The sequence below is a fragment of the Semicossyphus pulcher genome, unplaced genomic scaffold, assembly GCF_022749685.1.
Source record: "Semicossyphus pulcher isolate SPU_LCO1_2020_fin unplaced genomic scaffold, fSemPul1.0.p SCAF_12, whole genome shotgun sequence".
Classification (NCBI taxonomy): domain Eukaryota; kingdom Metazoa; phylum Chordata; class Actinopteri; order Labriformes; family Labridae; genus Semicossyphus; species Semicossyphus pulcher.
Window position 1 is genome coordinate 2,164,555 of NW_027211626.1, and position 25,530 is coordinate 2,190,084.

At 44.1% G+C, this 25,530-nt stretch overlaps 1 protein-coding gene across 1 annotated transcript in view; it reads left to right on the forward strand.

The window, feature by feature from the left end:
- macrod2 (mono-ADP ribosylhydrolase 2) overlaps nt 1-25,530 on the forward strand; it is a 523,001-nt gene that overhangs the window by 392,384 nt on the left and 105,087 nt on the right. Inside the window, exons 7-8 of the mRNA XM_069659311.1 lie at nt 514-544; nt 14,512-14,585. Coding sequence (XP_069515412.1) covers nt 514-544; nt 14,512-14,585 — 105 coding nt within the window. The remainder of the gene's footprint in view (nt 1-513; nt 545-14,511; nt 14,586-25,530) is intronic.

Genomic DNA, 25,530 nt, shown 5'->3' on the forward strand with positions numbered 1-25,530 from the left:
GTGATGTTGTTCTCTATATCGCAACTCATAGAAGGCCTCTTGTCCAATCAGATCACTTGGTCAGAACTAACTGTTTAACAAACATCATCTTATCTTATCTTGGTCCTAACTTTTCATCATCACTTCTCATCAGTCTGACTGAAGCAGACGGCCGATGGTCGCTCCTTTCTGAGCGCGCTCAGAGCCTGAAGCAGAAAGCCTGGGCTAACAGAGAACCTTCATAACCACCTTCATCATACCTGTTATCTCTAACTGCTGCTTGAGGCTCATAGATTTTAAATGTCCGACAGCCAACATTAATATTTTAGTCCCGTCTCGTCTCCTTAAGCAAAGAAAACATAAACATACGTGTCGTCAGAGTTTTTATTATCGAAGATCTATTTTTAGCTCGTCAACGTCTCGTCATTGTCATGGAAATAAGATTGTTGACGAACATTTTTTGTCATAATTTTCCTAATGAACACTGCCTGTGTGGACATGTTTTAATATGTATTCCTCTCTTTCTCTACGCAGGCCTTCCCATGTATATCCACAGGCATCTACGGTGAGTTTTATCCCTTTTGTTTTCTTCAATTGTTTTTTCATGTTGCTGTTAATTACAAAATCCAGCATCAAGGGAGGTAACCACCTGAAATAGTTTAAAGACTTATTCTTGGAGGAGAAAAACATACCAACAAGTTCACCTTATATCATGTTGCACAGGCAGGTATAAGGTGAACAACATGTAGACCCTGAGCCGTGCTCGTGCTGCCTCAGGGGACCGGGCCTGATGCACAGTAAGGCATCGCTGCAAAGAGCTGCTGTGCTCATTAGACCGAAACAAAGTCACTTTGAAAACAAGCCAAAAGTGTTGATGCAAACAGACTTTAAAGGTGTCGTGGTGAACAGATGCAGGAGTTTAGACATTTAGCATCCTACTTCCCCCTCTGCTGGGAAGAAATAAACAACTTGTCACATTTCTGACAAACTGTACACAATATATATGTGAACCATTGAGTTCACACTGAGGCTCTAAGCATCATTGGTGACAAATATGTCAGGATTAATTAACATGCTAATTTTCATTTGCTGTCACGAGCAACAAGTTAGAAATAATGTGTTTCCATAAAAGCAGCCACAGCTCCTGTAAATGTATAATAATTTCCACTTACCAAGATGCCTGTTAGTGCACCACGGGGGCTTCCACTGTTTACATTAGGCCTGTATGAGAGCAAATAGCTGTTAGAGATGATCAGGGATCTTTAATTGTTTGGACAGTCATCTCGTGAGAGTCGTTAGGTGCTCTGATTGCTCCCTGTGATCATATAACTGTTAAGGAAATTAAGACAGTTTAACAAGACCAGGCGCTCCCAACGGTGGAAAACTGTTCCTATATGAACAAACTTGAGGATGATGACGCCTCAGAAGGGTTTTTACACTCACCCGTCCATGGCCTCGCCTGTCACAGAACTAAACATGAATCCTTTATGGGTTTACATCGCCCATTATCAATTTATTTCTATAAGGAATAAAATTATTTACCTCTTTAAAGGTTTCAAGGCAGAGAAACGAGGAGGATTAAAGTTGCTCTTAAGCTAAAGGAGGCCCTATTTCTTTAGGCAGCGTGTTCTATGAAGTGTTTCTTTTGTTGTGTGTGTTACTTTTCTTTTCTTTAGATACATAAACATTAGGTCAGTATGTTTACTTTCCTTGTTTTACACATATTTTACACGTTTTATTTGTATGGAAGATTTGCAACCTTTACAAGAATAAAACACCCAAGAGTTAATTTCCAAAAACTGCTGCACATTACTTCCTCGGCTGCACATTTTTTGCATCACTGCACGTTTTCAATTTAGCGAGACACTGATGTTGTAAATGAGCGCAGCCACAGTCGAGTTATTTGAATGCACTGCTGCTGATTAGGACCTGATGCTGAGCTGTTGTACATGCAGACGTTTGCAACCAGGATTTAAATGCATTAGATTTTTCACAAATATAACATGCAGCTTTTAGGAGTTCAATAAGCCGTCCATTTATTCGGCTTAGATGTCGGCACAGGTAAACCTTCATGCATGTTCATATACAAGATACACAAAGTGGTGAAGCATCCTGAAACACGGCCGAGTGTGTGTTTTAAAAAGCGCCTCTGTGCTTATAAATCACTCCGTGTTTATAATCATACTCCTCTCCTCTCTCGGGATATTGAACATTTTCCACTCGTCACTTTCACAGTTTACTGCACAAAGACGTCTCATCATCTCCTCTCACCATCTCTCCCTGCAACATGTTTTATGCCACCTGTCTGAGCAAGACTCTCAAAATGGCTATTACTAAAGTGTTAATGCTAAGAGCGGCTAAAGTTGTAATTTCTTTCTCACCCTCTCTCTCTCTCATTTTACAGTCTGTGATAAGTCCAGCAGTCATTTCAGTCCTGCAGATTAAATCCCACTTCCTGTCTTGCAAAGGAACATCCTGCAGCGTGTTCTGCATTAATCTAAATGTGCAGTGTGTTGATTTGCCTCTTTGCTGCTGTTTTGTCAGCACCGAACTTTGATGTAGCCTCAACGTTAGCAGCCCCAGTAATTATTTGAACTTGTTAGCTGGTTAGTTAGTTAGTCCCTGACTTGTTTGTAACTAGCTGTGTCGATCTTTGCAGCCCCTTCCTGTTCCTGTCTCTCCGTATCTCGTCCTGCATCCTTTAACTGGCTGCCGTGCTACTAGCTGAAAATCATTGCAGTGGAAAAGTATAAAATTGAGTGTTTTATAACCAGTAAAAAACTCCTCACAGTGTGTTTAATTAACTCAAACGACAGTTAAAACATAAAAGTGTTATTGACTGGGGACACTTTTACAAGTTGAATTAAAGAAATGAGCAGAAAAAAGCAGGACATAGATAAATACACATCTATTGTAGTGCAACAAAGGAACGGCACATGAATGCAGGAAGCAGAGCGTCGCTGTTTGTGCTGTTTGCTGCTGACAAGGGCAACCGCTTATTGCTGTTGTGCCGCGTGCTGCATTGCCAGTAGGAGCCCGTCGTTGCACTCCGGCAGCAGCCCTCACATCAAAGAGGGGAGGCTGTGCAGAGCCGAGCGCGGAGCAGAGAGGGGAATTAAACAGCCTGTTCAATAAATAAACAGCTTAGTGCTTCCCATAACTGCATCTCCACAGAACAATAGCGCTGATTAAGGCTGAAGATCTTCACACAGCAGAGGGCAAATAGAGAAGGGACTTTAAGGAGCTACAGTAGAGTACAGTGCAGTGATGCTGTTCTGTGTGCCCCCTGAGTACTGCCACGCTCTCACAGAGGCCCTGCTCCCCTGTCAGGCGTTCTGACACTTTCTGTACATTTAAGATAACCTTTAAGGTCAACTTCCATTTCAGCAATGTAAACAAAAGCTCTTTAGTGTGAAAGGCACATCTTCCTGATCTCTCTCTGTCTCTCTGTAGAATACACAAACATATAGTTTGGTGTGCACGTGCTTGCACCCAGGTACTAAACTTATTACATGTGCTTGACCCATTTTCACACCTGAATTGTAGCAAAACAAATCCTGTGCCCCCAACATTGTGACAGAGAGGAATCAGGAACAAGTTATCCAAGGCCTTTGTGCAGAGGAAAACAGATTTGTCAGGAAAGCTAATGCTAATTGACACTCTCTTTCACGCCTCCATATTCCAGGAGACTCAGTCACCGCTGACAGATGATGGCAGAACAGGGAGGTTGGGTGTAGCAGGGGTGCGCAGGGGGTACCTTAGACGCTCTGAAAGAAAAATGAGGGCTCACACGGCGCTGACAGTCCAATCCCTCAGTCCGGCCCATTAGCCACAACAGAATTTCTGCACGGATAGTGTGTCGGAGGTACCACCCATAAACAAACTGGTGCCCACCGAGGGCCACGGGGTCACCCAGCATGATAGAGGTTATTAAGTGCTGCTCCTGTTCGTACATCAATCACATCGATGCGACCTGGGTTTAAATGGATTATTCCTTCCGAGGAGGAGACACCTCTCAATGTCTCACAAGATCAGTGCCAAGAGTCCAACTACCCAGACTTAGAGAGGTCATTTTCTCTCTTTGTATCCTCCTCCCTGCTCCCATACATCCTCCTGTCGCTTGTAGTCCTTTTTCTCCCTCGCACATCTTTTTTACACGTGCCCGCTCAAGCAGAGCCACATGCATAAAACTCCCATCTCCGGACGCATTGTGGACGATTCAGCCTTGTGGAGGACTCGCCTTAGCAGACGCTGAAAGAACACTTTCAACAACCTTGTAATGAGCTGCACATTTCAGGAGGCGGCTGCTAAGATCAATCTTTGCACGCCGCTGAGTGCTCACTATCACGGCAAGGACGCGAGCATTTAGTATACAGCTTTCCTGACAGCGTACACACGCGCATTTATAACTCTATCGCAACAATCACAGGCCGTCAACGCAGACATGCCGCTGCTCTTCCCAGGACGAATACCTCCCTGTTTACGGCTCACCCTCCACCTTTGGCTCATCTGTCTCTGTGACGGATCTGAGGACTGTTGACGGAGGAGTTTTAGCACCGACTGGTGACGGTGGGAGATATGCGGATGTAATCCACCTGAGCTCTACTGGTATGCCCACGCTGCCTTTCTACTCTACTGTCCAGATCAAAGGTGTCAAGAAGCTAAGAAGTTTTTTCTCCAGCCAGCATCACGCTCGGCTCTCTTCATTCCTGTCCGGGATTAGGAAGGTTGGAGACGCTCATGGCGCCTTATCTCCCGGCAGTGATGGCGTGCTGTTAGCTCGCCAGAGATGCCCGGGCGAGTCCCCCCTTCTCTTTAAAGCCGGGGTTTACTACAGGGAGCTTAGCCCAGCTGGGTTGGGAATTTCAAGGTACATAGGAGCGACGTGGTGTATCAGTGGGGAGCAGAGAGTGTGCTCAGAGGGGACAGGAGCTTCGTTTAACGGAGTCACACAGTCTGCATTGTACTCAACACTAGCCTTGCTCTTCCTCTTTCATGGATGATAAGCCAGATGTAAAAATACCTCCCGCCCACAGGACAGAAGATTTAGGCCTTTGAGAAACACGGCTGAGCGTTAAACTTTCGCATACATCCGAATGTTTTTAAAAAGTGAAATGTCAGGTGTTAATTTTAGCATGTAGGACAAAGCATGGCATCACCTTTATGGAAGGTGTCCAAGGAAGGTCATCATCTGTTGTGCCACGGAGACCGCTCTCTTTCTTCCTGCCTCTTTTTCTGCCTGTCTTCCTCTCTCTCTCTCCGCCCTCCCATCCCTCTTTGTCTCTGTCTCCTTCTGCGGGCTGCAAAGTCGGTCATGGTCACAGCCCCTGCCGTGTCCCACTGTTGGTGTAGAGAGGAGCTGCGGGCCATTTGACACCCACGCTTTGGCGTCTAGAGTCCTGGGGCGCTGTTCTGTCCTCCACCCCGGGTCACCTCGCCTCTCCTCTGGGCCCTGATGGGGTGACAGCCCTCCCCCCCCCTCCCTTTCCAGATGAATACACAGGACTGTTGCCCTCAACTGTGGTGCACTTAATGATTTCCTCTCGCTGCCCAAACCACAATCAACTAATTCACTTTACTTATTCAATTGTGCTTAAATACCACCCTGCCCGTCGGTTAAAACGAGCCTTTATTGGAGCATTTAGCTTCTTTGTGCTCTGCTAATTAATAATCAGACGAACGTTACGTATGTGATGATACAAGAAGAGTCTGCGAGTACAGATTTAGATCAGAGCTTTAATAATAAAGGAGAGAAGATGAATAAGGGAGGCGGGTTATCTGGATATGTTGGTGTGCGGAGAAAGAGTCCAAAAACATGAATTAAAAAGATAATTATAGTGACAATAATTTAATACAATTATATTAAACATCATAATTATTATAGCAGTTTTGGTGTTGTGATACTGAGGTTATATAACAATAATACATTAATAATAATCATCATATACAATGGAGTGTTGTTATAAGGTATATAATAATATTTAGTTATTTAGTTTATTTCATGGTGTCATTCATAAAAAGGAGCCCAGCTCACACGGGCTTAAAAGACATGACGAACAAATCAAACAAGAGCGACGACAGAATGAGAACAGAAGAACAGTTACACCTCCAACAATGTCAGAGAAAGTGTGACAAACAATCCTTCTCCTTAAACATAACTTCATTATGCTCAGCCTGTACCTTTGACTAAATCAGTCCATGCTGCTCTGCTTCACACAAACTCTGAACTCTGAATTACTTTGTGTGTGAAGAGGTGCTGAAGTCTACAATATAATAATAATATAATAAGATAAATAAAAGAATAAATAAATAAAGAATACAATATTATTTTGACAGCCCTAAGAAGGTTCGTATTTTTTACGTACAACACAATCATAATAATAAAGTCATATGGTAATGAGATAATGACATTAAAATATCATCATATACAGTGTTACGCACTCAATGGGACTAACAACTATGCACAATTGATCTAAATATAACCATGTGAACACCTGAAGACACTAAATACATGGGATTAATTAAATGACAAGTGAACAACCAAATTATTAACTGAAGGTAAACAAAAGCGACTAGAACACAACGACACAAAACCCCAGTGTGAGAGGCAGAACCACCGCAGTCCCCACTCCACAAGCCTCTCTCTCTTCAGAGGCCATGTGGGTTTTTAAGCACCCAAGACCAGGTGAACCTCATCGTGCAATCAGCAGGGAAGAGCTGGGGAGACACAGTAAGGCAAAAGGGACAAACATACAGCCGTAACACCCCCACCCTTAAAACAATGAATAAATAATTTGTCATATCACCACATGATTGAAAAACTAATGACACTAATATAACAACAAAGTTTTCTAGAAAAATCACAATTATTAATTTATTCATTGAAATAAAGTGCAATGTGCAAAAATTGTACTTGCACATGTGTTACTTACCAAGGCTGTATGCTCAAGATACATCACAGCTCAAACCAATAATTATTACATTATTATTATACAATGAGATATTGGTGTATAAAATTAAGGCAAGGCAATTTTAATTAAAGAGCATCATTCATACATATGGAAACTTAAAGTGCTTTGGCCCTATTTGCTTTTAAACTGCAGTGTACCAAGGACAGGCTGAACAACACGTTCTCACATTGGCAGGTTTGAGACGTCACAAACCTAAGGAGCCAATCCCGTTAATGGACGGGTCATTATGTGTAACCACTATGGCAAACAGTTTGCAAACTCACGACTGACAACTAACCTACGTTGTTAACGTTACTACAACTGATAGCTAGCTACGTTTCAACGATGGCAGAGATGTGTTTTGTTTTTACAACGGAGGGGGCGGTGGGAAATGTGCACTGTGGGCGGAGCCTAAGCAGATTGGGGAATCTTTCATGAGGGAGAAGGAGGATTTTTACAAGGTGATTAAACGTCTTTTGCAGAACAAACACATCAGACACAATTTATTATTTCAAGCAGAGCATTTTATATGTCGTAGCCTCCTGAGACCCGAGCTTTATAGGACCTAATAAGTATAAAACCTAAGAATTGTCTTTGTGTTACATTGAAAAAGTCCCAAGTCCTCATGTAAGTACCTTGTGTATAACCGTGTTGTAGCTTGTTGCTATTAATATAATTAGTCAAATTTGTCTGCCATATCAAGCTACAACTGTTAAAACACATTAAATAAACAAGTTTCAATCATAAAATCTGAAGAGGTTTTGTAGCTGGTTGAGTTTTCTGTAAAGACCGACTGTAACACATTTTGGTCGGGATCACGGCCATCTTGAATGTACACTGTATCAGTGTAATTTGCTTTTATGACCACAGGTTGGTGGACAAAGTGTCCATGAATGAGACCAACAGGTCTAAGTTTCACATAATTAAATATTATAGTGCTGTGAAGCCAAAATGTAATGTCCCCATATGAGGATGCAGGGTCTCAGGAGGTTTAAACATGACTGGTGCAAAAATAACACATTAAATACCAAATATATTAAGGTATAAGATCAGGTCCGGTCAGAACATTACAGCAGTATATGCTCTCTTTAATTATAACTCGTCAGTTATAATTTTCCTTAGTTTTGAGAATTCTTAAAGTTATAGAATTCCCAATCAGGGTATTATATGATGAAGATTTAAATGTAATATGATTCAGTGTTATAATAACCATTAAAAATAAAAGAAGTATTTTAAATCTAAAACAGGTAAACATGGTTATTTAAAGTTTTTTCCTGCAGCAGATTTTCTTATTTCCTGCGTGTTTGCCATTTCAATATCCGTGCCGAATTCTCAAGTGCGAGGTACCTCAGCGTCGGGCTTTATGCTGCTTCAAGGCAGACAACTCATCAGAATGAACCACGCGCGTTGAGTCGAGGACTTGACCAACTGCAGCTGAGTGAAAGCAGAGCGGGACCGGCAGTACCTTTTCTGCCTCAAGGGAACAAAACCTGTGCTTTGTGCTTTCCAAGAATTCAGTGAGCATATGTTTATCAAACCTGGGCCACATGCCCTTACATAAGACACCACGAGACATTTATAAAGCCCTGAAATAACAGCAGGTTGTGTTTTCCTCCTTACATTATACGCCCAGTCAGGAAAAACAAAACTGGTGTGGTCTGCAGTCTGTGCCTGCAGCCTACATATATCTGCAAACAAAGAATGAATCATAGCGGAGACGTATACTCAACCTGTTGGCTTACCTCTAACTGCTTTATCAGGTGATGCAGATACTCCTCACTCCTCCTCAGCACAGAGAAACACCTTAGCTACACAAGTTTGTTGTGAAAGTTCACTCTGTAACTGTAGGATGTGGAAGAGTTCGCTGGGAGAAGAAAGCGCGATGGGCTTGCTTGTCCTTAAAACAAAAATCCCCCCTCAGGCAGAGTGCGCGCTCATATTATTTACCTACGTTCCAGTTTACAGGATATTTTTGAACATGAACTTTACTTTCAGCCTTCGCAGAGCCGAGACGGAGTTTTCTGTGATGTGAGCTGTGAGCTGTTTCATTATGAACTAAATAACTCTGTGTGCTTCTGAGCTTTAACATCTAAAGCCGTCGTTTCCTCTGGTGTCGAGTTTATATAAAATATATAACACCATACTTCTTAAAAGTCGCCGAGGGTCCTGAACAAGCGTTCTTAAAGGTGTTTTACATATGTCTGAGAGAGAGGCCAGAGACTGTGTCTCCTGGTTGCATCAGAGATTAAAGTGGAATCTCTTTTTCTTCACATTAACAAAGGTCCTACACGCCGGAGATCATAGGAATAAAATATGTGAATTCTGTTTAAAGAGGAGTCTTCCTTTGGCAGAACACACAGGGCAGATGTGAGGCGTGAATGAAAATGTACCTTTGATTTAAAAGGACGTCAAAGCAAGTCGTCTTTCTCGTGTGGTTGGACCATACGTTTTAATTGCTGCTTAAAATCAATTGAATGCATGAAGTAAAGAGAAAAGGGCGGCCTTGCAGTCTTCATTAGTCATCTGAACCCATAACTAATAATAATGATAATAATAATAACTTATATAGCGCCTTTCATGGGACCCAAGGCCGCTTTACAGAGTAAATAACAAACAGACAACAGAACAAAACACATAAGGCAGAAAGAGATCAATAAAACTAGCACTGATAACAGGAATATTTGTCCAAAGGCCGCGGTGAGCAGGTGTCCAGGGACAGAGAGTTCCAGAGGGTGGGGGTCGCAACAGTTCGGAGGCGGGAGTGAGGGATGCAGAGCCGGCCTGTATCTGAGGACCGCAGACTCCGGGATTGGGTGCAGGGATGGAGGAGGTCCTTTAGGTACTTGGGGGCGAGGGAGTGGAGAGGCTTGTAGGTGAGGAGCAGGATTTTATAGGTGATGCGGGACTTGACAGGGAGCCAATGGAGGTAGATGAGGGTGGGGGTGATGTGCTGCCAGGGCTTGGTGTGGGTGAGAGTTCTGGACGAACCCCGAATAGGACTCCATTGCGGTAATCTACCCTGCCTTTAACATCACTTGATGTTCTGTTTAAATGTTATATCAGCATGATTTGCCCATTACTCTTTTTCCAAATGGCACGTGCCAAAGTCCCGCTCCTCCTCTCTGCCTGGTTGCTGCTCTCTGCCTGGTGATGAAGTAGAGGAACCTTCAGCAGAAATAACACTGCACCACCTGAGTCCTCATCAGTGGCACTGTGCGCACATTTCCCATCAGTGCGCCTCACTAAGACAAATCTCCCTGAGCCGGCCATATTCCCAGCATAGGGGAGAGACGAGCCAAGCCAAGCAGTGCAGGGACCCTGGAGGGCCCACCATCACCGCGCCTGACGCCAGCTCTCCACCTCCTGACAGATTAGCTTTCACTGAGCCCTCCACACAGCAAATGGAGCAAAAGAGAATGAGGAGGAGGTGTTGAGAGGAGAGGGAAGTAAAACACTGAACTTTTTCATTTTGTGTGCACTCGAGTATATAAAAGTCGTCCTCTCCTGAAGATCGTTTTTTGAACACCTGTGAGTGGATGATGTCGGCCGTACTTCCTAAAGCGCTGCGTCTCCTGTGGCGAGAAGGCGGACGGAAGTGATGAGTGAGGGTATTTTACCACCTCTCCAGGTAGATATGTGTTGGATGCAAACATGTGTGCCTTTATCCCGTCTTTTTTTTTTTTTTTGCATCATTAACACAAGGCATTAAAAAAGGGGATGATCCTCTGATTGTTTCAAACGATCCAGAGACATCTCACTTTGGTAATAACAAGAGCACAGCAGATTATTTATTGTATTATGTATTACTTAATTCAAATAAAGTCATGTGTATGTATACAGTTGTGTATTTATTTAATAAACATATAATTTAGTAGTAATTTAGGGTCATTTTTAAACATTGCTAATTTGGTAGCGCTGGTTGCTACAGCTACAGTAGCTACAGTTCTCGCCTCCCGCCCTCGGCCCTGTGCTGCATGTCATCCCCACTCTCTCCCTGATGTTTCCTGTTACTCTTCAGCTATCCAGTCAGTAAAGGCAAAAATGCACCAAAAATTCTTCTTTGGTTCTCAATGAAGAAATGTTTGGGAGCCGGAAGATTGTTGTTGAGCTGAGTCTAAAAAATTCTGCTCACTGAAGAGCTGCAATTTCAGGGCTGTAGCATGGAGGAGGAACCCAGCTGATTCTACAGTCCAGATACAAGTCACCAATAAGCAGTAAAATTGACTGAATTGAATTGTTATAGTTTAAGAAGTATATCAAGACATATATAGTGGTTGCCCTTGCAGATTTTCACATCAAAGATGACAAGCATTGGCCTCGGAGGTGAGCACTATCTCCGGGTTTCCTTCGAGTTGTGTCTGTTTCGCAGCGTATAAACACAGCAGTTCAGGCTGGCAGGGACAGAGAGCGAGAGAAGGAGAGGTAGGGATGTAAGGCTAGTGGATTCTTTGAGGGAGACAAATGATGAGACAGAGCTGCCGATGAACTCCAACTGCTGCTGTTGACCTTGGCTCCGCTGATGCTGCTGCTGAAGAGTCCTTCTGGCAGGCTGCCCCCCCCAGCTGCACTGACCCCCTTTTCACACCCTCTTTCTGTCTTCTGTTTCCCAAAGACTGTTTACATCTGTCATTCTACTTTCCTGCTATCCGTTCACCGGCTCTATAGCTCACCTCTGCTCACCTCTCTTTCTGCTATGATTAATAGGTATAGCTCTCAAATCAATAGAGCATTTGTAGAAACTCCACGTTGAATAGATTAAATGTACTCAATGCCATCCACCCACTGCCCGCGACCACAACGAGCACAGTCCTATTATTATGATTAATACCTGTTTTTAGTCTGAATGCACCTCTCTGTATCTCTTTCAACGTGACGAAGCGGGAGCACAACAGTGGCTCCTTGCTTGGAATAATAAGTCACTCATTTGTTTAACTGATTTTCTTGCTTACCTCTGTGACACCTCTCCTGTTGTGTCTTCTCTTCCTTAACAGCTGGTCCTATCTCAGCGGCTCTATTTTCCTCAGCTTGCTCGTCTTCCGCACATCTGTTTGCCTAAGTTACTCGATGTGTGACTTGGAGTGTCGGTACACCTGCACACGTGTGGAGACAGATTTGAAAAAGGAAACATCAGCAGACAAAGTGATATCACTGCGAAGGTTAAGTGTGTTTGGAAGACAGGAGCAGTCAGGTGACCTGCAAACTGATTTGGCATGCTGGATTAGCTCGTGAGCACACAGCTCCGGGGGCAGGAGCTGCGAACGGGCCGTGCACTGTCTGCACACTCTAACAGAGCCATAGGAGCAGTCTGGCTGTCACTGCCTGCTGGTATGCAGCTCACATCTTCACATCTCGCTCCACCCAGGGCTTGAACAGGAGCTCAGCTTCGGCTCTGCGGCACTTCAACCCCTCTCCTCTCCTCGGTGTAACTCAGCCGCTCCTGTCAGGCTGAGAGGGGGAGGAGAGGAAAAACAGAAACAAAGACGGAGATATCAGCTTCAGTCAGATAGCTGAGAGTGGCAGCGATAAAGCTACATACAGCATATCTCCTTTTGATTTAGAGCATTTACAGAGTAGCTGTTGAGGCTTTGACAGCAGGTGATCCGAGCGAGACATGAAAGAAATCAGGAAATATCAGGCTCCATATTTGTGGCTTTTCCTTTTTCTTAACATCCGACTCAAAGGGGAAAAGGTCGCTGCAGTACTTGTAAGCCTGTTTCATAGGTCATGGGATTTTGTGGTCGTGGCAATGACCCCGGAAAAGAAAAATATTTGAGAAAGTGACCCATGCAATAACCAACTGGTTACTACTGTGGCATGGCCCTTGTATCAGTTGATGTGGGTTGAAATTGAGGTCCTGACCTCTGTCGTTAGAGGAAGACGGTCCCTGCTGGGCCTGCGGTCTCTGATGGGGGCAAGGGGTTACAATACAGAGCAGCGTCTCGTTTGAAGTCCTTAGAAAGAAGAAAACGTGTTTATGTGTTAAGTTGGTCTTAACTTTGCATACTGTGTTAAAGGTGTAGTGAAGTAGGTTCATATGAGGTAAGAAAAAACCTACAGTTGATGGCAGAAAGCGTGGCCCCTGTCTGACTCTTGCTGGAGAGCGCTGCTGTACCCAACCATCAGGAATTAAAGCACTAAATACATAAAACTTGCCACAGAAGTTTTCTCCTCTCTCCCTGTAGGCCTGTCTCCCTCTGTAGAAAGTATTCCTCTGTGGACTCTTCTTCTTAAAAGCGTGTTCTTGTCTCGCACAGTTCAGTCAGACAGCTCACATTTGTGATAGTTTGAAATGTTTATTGCAGCAGCAGAACGGAGCTTGTGTTGTGGCGTCTGGGCTCCGACCTCATCGCTCCTCGCAGGTGTATTTTGCATGCAGAAATTTGAGGAGAGAAGAGATCATATCTTTAACTCCTAGCCGGAGCCTGCAGGTGGATGCTGGGGTGGTGCAGGGCAGCAGTGGCAATGAGCAGAGCAGAGGTGGAGACCAGAAATGTTGCAGCTAAATAGACACCAAATTGGGAGGAAGTGTTTGTCAGGTGATGACGCACGTCAAGTGTGAAATCAGTGCAGCTCGAGTTGCCTGGCTGTACTAGCTCGCAGGCATCGCTCCATGAACGGCATCCCGTTATTTTCATCATTTTCTTGTGTTTGTTGTCTCCTCTATAAAACCTCTCACCCAAACAGCTGATCTTTCACAGCCTGCTGCATGTGTTAGAATAAAGATGCTGCGTGTGCCAGAAGAAAAAGGCAGCAAAGTGAAGTGGTGAAAATATTCAGAAATATAGCGCACTCTTAAACTTATTCAGACTTTTTTTAAGTGGCTAAGTATGCTTTTCTATAAAGCCCATCCACAGCCGTGCATAGCTTCGTTTCCGTGTCATGAAGTGAAGGTAACACTTTGTATTGATAAGTACCTTATTCCACCCGACATACAAACTCTGCAGGTTGCAGATTCACTTTACGTCTTTTATTTGTACAGACACTTCAGAGTAAAATGCTTCAGACAGTTTGCATAAAGGCACACAAGGCCAAACTTAAACATATGAAGACAACTGAATAACTTCTCTGCGACAGAGCAGCAGATTGTCAGCGCTCTTAGTAATGGCATATACACTCCTCAGCTATAGTACGGCTGCCCGGGGGCTCTTATAGTCGATAGCTCACTCTAAGTGTTGAGTTTCTACAAGCTCTCTAAAGTGGCAGCAAATTATCTTGAGATCAGCACCCAGCAGAGTCTCCTCAGCTGACCTCATGAAAACTTAATCAAATCCTAATGTGTGTTTGCGATCCGCACGTTAATGAGCCGCTTGAATAATCACAGTTATCAATTCTTTATAAGTGAAGTCTGATTACGGATGTTACCACAGTGTTTGTAATTTGTGTCTGCACAAATATCTGTATGTAATGCATCTGTTTATCAGACAGATGGTCCCATTTACCTCAAACAAGCAGCTTCTGTTGCTTTCCATTGACTTAGGAGAAAAGCTGTTACCTGTGCAGGTATCTGTCTGTCTGTTTCTTTCCTGCTCTTGCATCTGCATGTTGGACAAAACCTGTATTGACACTGCTCTCTCTCTCTTAGGCTTTCCCAATGAGCCTGCAGCTGAAATCGCTCTGAACACAGTGAAGAGCTGGATAGAAGAGAATCCTGATAAGGTAGGACACGGCGATGTGACGCATATTCACAACAAATAGCTGTCAGTCTGAGGCCTGCTCTCCATCAGTGCCGACGCTGTGTGTTTTCTCTGCTGCTGATTTGAGTGGAGGTGATTGGACCGCCTCAGGAACACAGAACACTAATTCTCGTGCTTCTCTGTATCAGAAATCTTATCCACCTTCCTCGCTTGGTCAAACATTAGCTTGTGGTCTGCGTGCATATCAAATTAAAAACCAGTCTGAGACTAATCAGGCCTTAAATGGTCTGTTGACTTTTTAATTGGACTATGCTGGGGAGAGCTATTAAAGCCGAACGAACACAAACAGATGAAATAATCTCAAATGATTCTTGTATTAGGTAAATTATAACTGTGCCTCCTAAAGACTAAAGAAGCCGACAAATACCCAGTCATTCATCATCTGATCCCGATTAGCAGCACAATTATTTAGCACAAAGCACACCGTACATAAACATCTTCAGTGAGGAGCACGAGGAGTGCTGTAATCTTACTAACAGTTTAAGTTATTAGGTGAGAAGCAAAATAGTCGTCATTTAATATAACCATCTCCCCTGTGGGAAGCTGCAATGGATGCGGGCATTTAAATTTCAAAGCCACTGTTACTGAAGATTGAGCTGCGTGCTGCCGTACGGGTCTGAACAAAAGCAGAGCCGACATTACAGACTTATTATCCGGTGAGAAAAACTAACACTGCTGTGCACATTTACAGAGCTGCTACCTCACACTGATGGTGTCTATTTAGCTTTGATGTAGGAGTATACCTCCTAATCGAGTGTTACTCTGAAGATCTTCAGTCATTATCTGGGTTTTTATGTGTACAGCACGAAGCTCCAACCAAGTGATTTGAATGGACAAGAAGCATTAAATGCTAAAATCAGTCCATCCAGGATTTCACAGCTTTTCCTGTGATTGTTGCAGCTTAAAATGTCGGATTTTTGAAAAAGTTGCCGTGTTTTTTCAGGCTTTTTTAACGTGCAACACGAAACATCCACTGTGAGCTACAAAGCTCCTATAAAGCCGTCACTTCCTGTCACTTTCCGTGTCAAGATGGCAGATAAAATGTGTAAAAAATTGAAAGAAAAGAAAATGACCATGGAATAGTATTTCAGGGCTATCCAGGTGCCCCAAGAAGAATCGACGCAGTATTTATGACATTTCAGCTGTTACTTCGGGTTTACTATCTCACTGTGCAAACGCTCTGAGATCAACGCTGACTCACATCTGTAACAGAGCCTCTGATTGGTGGAAAGTTAAAGGCACCAGGAAGTGAACAGCTAACAGTTTTAAACAGGGATAAATGATCACAAGGACACATTGTTGGATTTGTTATTTTGGATTCACTGTAAAGAGACGCCACAAAGACTCTGTGTGAGGCCGGATCAGGAAGCTCATGAGAGGGAGACGATCGCACCGGAGCCTCGTTTCTTCACAGCAAGAAAGGAAGTCTCTAGCATGCAGAGATGTACTAAACGATGCTCCTCGATGTTTAAACAACATTGCAGACACATGAAGATCAATATTGAGTGATGCACACGTCCGGGGGGAAATAGGTTGATTGGTCAAATTTGCGGACACATTGAAGAGATTGGCTGAATTTGCTGAATCGCAACTTCCTGGAGGGACTGATTAACGTTACAGCTAACAGACACATTGATAATTGTGGTTCCTGGGAGTCACACCTGCACCGACGCACCTGTCAACAGACTCATGTTTCACAGTTTGCACGATAAATGGAATTAACAGGTACATGAACATAATTCAGTAGCTGGTCTGACGTAACGTGGAAAGTGTTCCAGTCAGGTTGCAGAAGCAGCTGTGTCGGTGGCGCGAAATAACTTATTTATTAAACAAAAACAATAATCTGTTGTTGCGTACATATATAGAACCTTTGTGTATAAGTGATATCAAACTTGAGGCCGTGCTGTTGTACTGACTGTCAGCACGGCTGGGATTATCTCCGCCGCTCAGCATGCAGCCCGTGACCGAGCCACAGCCGACTACAAAAGCACTTTCTAATGTGATTTTGCTTAAACAAGCAGTTATGGGATATTAACATTCGGCTTTGACAGCAACATTAATATGTGTGACATACATTAAAGGGGTTATTTCTCACCTCGTTGTGTTTTCATTAAAAGTCTATGATGACAGATTCGTGTCCAGGTGTCAGGAGGCTGTTTAAACACTCCACGGAACATTTTTCCGTTTGTGAGTCAGAGAGCGATGCTCACCTTTGGGGGTCATCTCTGTTTACTGCTGCACTGTATACACCTGTCGCTGTGGATTGAGGTGTTTTATGGAGCTCACAGCTTGACGTGCTACAGCATCCCTCCGCTGGTGTTATGGATGTTGTGAACAGGCAGCCAAATGATCTGGAGCTGCAGGATTACTTTGCACTTGATGTGCTGTGTTTGTGGGCTGCTGGATTGTTTTCTGCCTGATGATTGCTGTTACATGCACTTGGGGAATCCATCAACACTCGTTGCGAGGCAGGTTTTATATCGCTTATTGCTGCCTGTAAATAACAAGCTAATGTGCAAAGCTGACTTTTGTGGTTGTGCTGTTTCACATCCAGGAGGCTGCCCTGTCGCACACCAGAGACAGTTTTTGTGATGCACTGACTGATAGCCGTCTCCGATGTGGGTGCATGAAGTGGAAAATATTACAATTCATAGAGAGGGGTAGAGGTCTACGGAGGCCTCGCCGAACACTGTTTGGCAAAGCTCCACGAGCCGTGGATCCCCATCTCTAACTAGACCAAGAGTGAGTGAGCTTTTAACGAGATCAGAGAGAATAAAGTGATACATTTCACCCAGAAGCACAGCCGTGCTTCCCTTACATTGGAAAGTCTTCTAATCAAACCTCAGAACAACTTGCTCTGAAGCAGGAGGTCTTCTTTTCAATTTTCAGTTCATTCGCCGCTGCTCGCTGCTCGCTGCTCGGTTACTCCTGGTGCAAAAAGCTTTTTTTTAAAGTAATTACGTCGGTTTAGTTTTTGCCAGACAGAGAATTCAAATAAAGGTCTAATGGATTTTCATAATGCCTGAAGAAAACACATTTCCTGTTAGCTGTGTCAGTGTTTGGTTGCATGTATGCCTGCTGCTACTTTGTCTGATATATTTAGAAATGACATTCATCACTGCAGCATTTACTCAAGTGACACACCCAACGTCGACCTGATGGAAAGCTGACACGATTCTGTGCTGCAGAGTTTACTACGTGTCTTATATAGTAATAAGGCAAATAAACAGACTCTGCATTAAATAGAATTAAGATGTTATGAATAAACTCCCTGAATGAACGGTACAGTATTGTGTAGGTTGTTGTACACATTTCTATTTATTCTTTTTCTCAATCCGTCTTCAAAGTCAGTCACAAAGTAAGGAGATGTTGTGTGCAGCTCACACACGTTCAGCACTGCTGCAGGAGCTCGTACCGCAGATTGCACGCAAGCTATTCAAAGATCCAGCAAGAACTGAAGGTTTGAATCCCAGTCTATCGTGCATGGAACAATAGGACTAGATTGCTCTGCGCGCTCACCTCCAGCTCTGTGCACTCCGCTCCAAAGCGCCTGTGTTGTGGGCGTCCACAGAGACGAGTCATTTCAGGGCCATGATAAGGGCTCTGCTCTGGGGGAGATACCGTGCTATTGTGGCTGAATTTCAGTACAATGGTCTGGCGGAGGATGTAACACACTGGGGTGGCAGAGTGCAGGCCGCAGCCTCCGCTCCACAACCCCCTCCACGGACACTGACAGTGTGACTTCACAGCATTGTCTGTGTCTCAGTGAAAGGAGAGGAAGTAAATACTTTATGCAACAATTTTGTGTTGCTTTTAATTAACTTGAGTTTTATTTCTTTCTTTCTACTTGATACTTGTACCAGTACACTTCAGATTAAATTATTTTAGCATTTATTTGACAACTTCCTTTCTACTTTTCAGATACAGACCAATAACAGAAACTATTACTTTATTATAATAGTTTAAGACAAGACTTTATTGATCCTTTTGGGAAACTTCCCAAGCCCTGCAGTACATTAGGTAATTAGAATTAGCCCTACCTTTCCTACTGTAGCTCCTATTTGTTGTTGCTTAAACTCCAAAATTCACAAAAGAAGAAGAAGGCTTCTCTTTCAGCGGATCGGACACTTCATCCCTTCAGATTTCCCACAGAGAGATTTTTTTTCTGATCTCTTTTAGACCAAAGGATTCTCCATGAATCGATCGTTGCAGCCGCACTTTAGGTAAATTCTGATGCATGCACTTTTGTACTTCTACACCTTGCATGGATTATGAATTACTACACTTTAGTATTGCTAATTCTACTTTGGCAACAGATCAGAGTACATCCTTCAGTTGTTGTCACACACACACACACACACACACACACACAGTAATTGTCCGCTGATTGAAATGTACATGCAAGAATGTCTGCAGTCTGAGGACACTGTTAGATGACTTTCTGTACATGCACTTTGTGTGCGTGTGCGTGTGTTAGACACGGAGAGAGGACCGAAAAAAAGAGCACACTACGTGATTGATTAGCAGCGAGTTTATCTCCCAGGCCAGCACACAGTAGCCCTGATGCACTCAGCAGCACACAAAGGGCCTCAATGCCAGCAGGAAATTCACTCTTAAAAGCAGCTAGACTTCCATTGTGAGAGAATAAACAGCCTGGCCGTGGTCAGGGGGAGCGGATCCTTTAATCTAGAGAGAGGTGGGTGCAGGAATGATCCTTCAGATCACAATGGATGAAAGAAAAGAGGAGGTCAGACTCTACCTTGTATCCGCAAGAATTAATGAAATAAAACACGTAGGTTTGTGTAAACAACAGACCATGAGGCCCTTATCTTTTTAAAAATGCATAAGGGGTTGCAGAAACAGACACAGCGCCAACCCAACACAACCAGGTCTCCATATGGTACTGGAGCTGCTTCCTCCTGCTCGCAGCGCACTCGCCCCTCCGCTCATCTGGCTCTGGTTTATTTCTCATTTTCAGATCTAATTTGGTTTAATTCAGGCTCACATAGGTTTAATCTGTGGATGAAAAATGCGCTCTGACACTTTATTTGGCTGCCACGGACGCGCTCTGGATGGCCAAGCTTTTTAATGAAGCTTTGCGAGAGGCCCAGCAGCCCGGCGATACTGACACAGTCTGAACACTTGAGACAGATTGGGAGTCTGTAATAAGCTCTGCTGCGTTGTGCCGCTCAGGTCCAAATTGATGTGTAGAGATTTCACCTTTCAGCATCACTCTGGTTTGGGCTTTAGTATTAAGTGCTGCACTGTGTCGATCACGCTCCCAAAACAGGTGTTTACGTCTCCCCTCCCCTCCGCTGAGAGGATCTGTTTACCTTCGCAGCATTCGTCATTTAAGACTCCTGATAATAAATTCCATCTCAACCAGGGCTGCAGACTTTACGGTGATTTGTGACAAATGTCAAGTGCCTATTAGGAATAAATACAGTATGGTGTATGGTTTGTATGATTGTGTTTTTCTTTGTGAACCGGTATCACTTTACGAGGCTGTCTGGGATTTGGCAGATGGAGCAATAATAATATGACAACATTGAGGCATTCATTGTCATTCAGCTGAATAAGATGGATCGTTTGCCATTATCATTTCTATATTGTGCTGTTCACCTTTAGGAAATAAGAATTACATTCCTGAGTATTGTGACCGGCTTCCTCGAACAGGCATGGTAACCCACAGCCATGCTGTAAGTGCTCCCCGTGCTTGTTTATCTCCTGCTATACGTGGTGGTTAGAATGAGGATGAATTGCTTTGGAGAATACAAAGAGAAAACAGAGTCAGAGTCCAATCCTGGTCTCCATAAGCCTCCTCAAGCCTCCATCAGAAGGTCTCTTTCATCGTCTTTTTAAGGCTTAAACACGATCATGCATGTAAAGTGGTGTCTGCTGCTGTGACATCCCTCGTGAGGTTGTGACGTGAGACATGTATTACCTGTTGTTGATACAATAAGAGCTTGTTGTTCTCTATCCTGCATCGTCGAGGCAGACGGCTGCTCAACATGAGCCTGGTTCTGCTCGACGTTTCTGCCTGTCAAAGGACTTAGCCTTCTGCTAAGTCCGGCTCTTGGTGGATTCACGTTGGGTCTCTCTCTAAATGACATAAAAACAAAGTACGGCCTGGACCTGCCCTTTCTTCAGAGTGTCTTGAGATAACTTGGCGCTATACAAATAAAAATTGATTGATTTAGATGGAATCTTTAAATGTTCAGCTGGGGGATACGACTTGAGGGTCAATTCGCCGGTTTTCAACCTCATCATGCTATAACGGCGAGCTAATGCCGTCATGGTACGAAAAAAAAGAAGCATTTTAGCTCTGTGCCTTTGGAGGACGCTCTCCACTTCTCCAATGGGCCCTGGGAAACCAGCCGGGGAGCTCGCTAAACTACACTTCCTAAATCTTGGACGGCCGCCTCCGACGTCGTGTCTCGGTCTGATTTGAAATGCAGACTGCAGACCTGAAAATGTTTTAGACAATCCACCGGTATATTGAGCCATTGCCTGCAGCGATCAATGTCCTTGACTGGAAAATGGTACTCCAGCGTCTCTCGCTGGGCTGTTCCTTTCAGAGGGAGGGGCGCAATGCACGCTGGGTGTTGTAGGAATGTAGAATGGGCAAAACTACAAGCCGTTTGTACGACTTTCTCCACAGCTATGGCGCCAAATTCAAATACTATTGCCTCTATTAATTACAGAGAACAGCAGCTGTGACTGACAGAGACTGAGTTTCTCCTTTAATGATGAGTAACCATAGGACTTCAGGGGCTCATTTATTGCACAGAAACTTCTACTCAAAAGCTGCCTGAATTGTTGTGATAGTTTTTAGCCGAAGAAATATCTAGAAACTCTGACAACCTTTCATTAGAGTTCTTTGAGTGAATGTCTCGAAACTGTAACAACAATTCCGGCTACTTCCACGGCTCTGAGAGACCTACCTCTTTTTAATCAACCTGGCTCTGACCTTGGACGACATGGACACTGAGGAGGCCTACAGGCTGAGGGATGGAGCCTGCTCAAAGGGTTAATACAAAGTGTATGTTGTGTATGGACCATCGGACCAATGCAGCAGCAACTAAGAATTATTTTCATTGTTGATTAATCAATTATCCATCCATCCATCATCTTTACCGCTTATCCTGTTCAGGGTTGCAGGTAGGCTGGAGCCTATCCCAGCTGTCATTGGGCGAGAGGCGGGGTTACACCTGAACTGATCACCTGTCAATCTGACACAGAGAGACAGACAACTTTCACACTCACACCTACAGAGTGACTAATGAACCTAACGAGCATGGACTGTGGGAGGAAGCCGGAGAACCCGGAAGCAACCCACGCACGCACGCACGGGGGGAACATGCACATTCAGGAACCTTCTAGCTGTGAGGCAAACTTCTTGTTTTGTCCGACCAATAGACACAAACCCAAAGATGCTTAGACTGAAGGCGAAGAAAAACAAATAATCAAACTTGAGATGCACAAAAAAGCTACTTTTTATTGATTGTTTGACCTCTGTGAGGACTTATGGAGGATGTATGCACTGTACATTTAATGATGCCATCTTTCTTTCCTCTGCCATGTCAAAAAGTATGATAAAAATATTGGAAATAAAACATTGTTGTTTGATCTTGGCTGAAAGTTCAGTACAGTGGTCGATACTCCTCTAGAATAAGGAGCGGACACCCCAGTAAGTTCAGCTCAGAGTGATAAAAGAAGCCCTCTGTTGAGAAGTAGAGGCTTCTGCAGCAGAGGCTAAAGCTGAGTGGGGCGGCGCTTCAGCTCTCTGTGGCTGCATTACCCCGTCATGGTGCTTTTATTGTTTAGTACACAGTGAAAATACTTTGCCAAGTGTCGCATCTGCTGCCGGAGAGGCACAAATTTGCTGCGCACATGCCTCGAGGATGCTGATGTGCCGCTGATGGTTTGTGCAACTGGCAGCGTGTTCAAAGCCAGCACTGGTCTTTTGAAGTCAGTGTCTCGCCCCTTTGAATGGCTTGCTGTGACTGAGAGCATCAGGGAGATACGGCCTGATCAAGAGCCGAGAGCTTGACTAAAGACTCCACTCGGCGTCTGCGTACTGTACCGTCTCGTGTGGATGAAGACGCACAGTTTGACCTGCGAGCCCCGCACTCTCTCCTCAGCCTCTCTGCGCACACACCTGCTGATTTCAGAGTGTGTGAATGCCTTATTAGTTTTTCTGGCAGCGGTGCTAATGCATGCCATGTCGTCTAATACATTAGTGGCAGCCATTTGGCCCAAAGGCAGTAGAATGAGGATTTTATGGCTTTTATGATGTGAGGATTTTATTATCTCGCTCACTCTGGATAATATGCTGTGTGCTCTTTGATTCCCCTGACCTCAGGTTGGTGTAGTTAAATAGTGGTAGTCTCCGTGTTTGAATAGATTGGAGATGATATGGATCCAATTTCTGAATTGACACTAAAGTGAAAGTTATTTCTTAATTGTCAAACTTGTAGCGCTCCGTGTTATCTGCAGAGGGGAAGGCGGTTTTTATTAAGCGCTCATGCTGTCAAAGATAAAGAAAAGTTTATCACGAGCGGCGAACGCTTCAGTTTTCAGTGTTTATCTGAATGCTTTGATTGAGCAGAGAGAAATCCTCTCTCACAGATGGGGATTAATCCTATCGTGTCTCTATCTTGTCCAAAGACCAAGGTGTTGCTTTTCTCCTGGTAATTGCAGGATGATCACCTTATTCTTTGATGTGAGGTGACTTTGAGTCTTTCTGAGGGGGATGAATGTTCTGTACTTACGCATAACGACAAGAATTTAAAAGGGATTGGATAAAACTTTGATTTAATGACGCTTTGATTGCTATGGCTGATACTGAGCAACAAACACCACAAGATAATTCTTGTTTTGACCAAAGTAAAACTTCTTCTTACGGTTAGAAATCTGTAAATCCAGGTGCTCTTGTTCACATTCACTGAGCCAGCCAATAAATCCAGCCCGCTTCAATCTACCACATGGACACTGAGATATGATGCCCTCTGAGTTCAGCTCTCCCCGTCCGTGCAGATACTGTAGTCCCACCTCCGTGCTTACTGCGCTGGAACAAGCTATCTTAATGACATGCTAATTGATTTAGTGTAGCACAGATAGCGGTAGGCTGGCACACCGTGATAAAGCAAGAGTGGGTCGAGCCATTGGTTCAGAAGAGGACAGGAGACTCATCAAACTCCAGCTAGCTCGTTCGCTCCATTTGAAGACAATTTTACACCACGCTGAAGCATGGAGACCTTTACTGTAGAGGTGCTTCAAGTGTGCATGTGTGTGACTGATTAGTCCATGCTCTTGTAAGTACAGTACATGACTCAGGAAGCTAATTTTGAGACCGCCGCAAGTTCAGACAACACAAAGAAACTCTTCTGCATTGTCACGAGAACGCTCATCACAGCTTTTAATTACGCAGCCTATCTATGGCCTGCAGGAGCAGATAGTGGATGGAAAACATTGTGACCACGGCGCGTCTTCTCATGCACTTGTGCTGATATTAAGCCATAAAGTGTGGGACACACAAACAACCTTGGTTTGCATTGCCAGCGTAAAGAACGCCTTTGATTAAGTACTGAAGCCTCTAAAAGAAGCATTGCATTAGTTCATGCAGGACACAGAAGTCAGAAGCCCCAGGCGTTAACAGCTGACCGCCCACTGATTGAATCATAAGCTGCATTTCCACTAAAAGCACCGACATCTTTTAGTCCCAGGGCCAACTTTTCAAAGGATTAAAAGGTTCCTCTAGATGTTGCCTGTGTTTCCACTAGGTCCGTAAAGATTAGACAAATTATCCTGCTGATATGCTGCAAAGACCAATCAGAATTTCCCATCCAAAACGTTCCTGTACTTTAACAACGACCCTCCTAGCAGGGGCCTTTTGCTGGGTAACATAAAATCCCTGCGACTTTATGTAGAACCTTTTTACTAAATTGGGAAACACCTGAGTAACTGAGTAAGTCTGTTGTCTCTGATGGAAGTTCATGTGGAAGAAATGCAGCTAATTCTTCTGTTCAGTCGCACACAAACCACAGCTTCTTAGATCAATGCTGCCACCCTCACCAGTCCTGCTGGCAAAGCTTTGCCTCCAACATCGCAGCCACTTACCTCCTAGTCTTTCTAGTGGGGGGTCTTTATTGGGCTTCCCATTCTAAGAGCTGAGCGGTCGGCGCCGGGCATAACTGTACTTCCTTTTTTGCACGAAATAGTTCTTGAAACCCAAAATTCACTGACTGCTGTTTGAATCCCTTGCCGAACATTTGGAAGGTGGAAGTGTTAAATTGTCAAATGAAATTGAGGCACATTCAGTGACCAGAAGAAGACGGTTCAAGTGTCGGCAAACAGCTTGTTTTCTTCAGCTTTACTCTTTGCAGCTTTCTAATATTTTCCTCTAACAGAAATCTCTGCCTTGAACCTGCAAAATGCACCAGCGTCTATACACAGCCGCCCCTGCACATATCTCCAGAAGTTTAAAAAGTTACAGGAAGAAATATTTCAAAATATAAAGTTAAAGATTTGTTGGATCCACCGTTTGAGCAACTTAAGTGTGGAGGAAATGTAACAAAGTGCAAGGCGACGCTCGACCTTCTTGTTTACATTTTAGCAGCTGCGTGAGCTCGCATCTCGTGCGGAGGCAGCCTCTTTCAACATCACAGTTGGTCATATCAGCCGCCCCATCAACAAACTTGCTAACAGTGTGAATATCAGCTAAAGGCTACAGTGTGCCTGTTTCTGTATGGGGAGCACATATGCTTGATGTCCCAGTGCTACCAATGTTGAAGGGTTGAGTCTGGGTTCAGGGAGGAGGGGCGGAGACCACCGCAGTGATTGCTTTAGCTGTTGCTGTGTGATTGCACGGTTTCTGGCATGTGATTAGGGGGAATGGGCCGTAT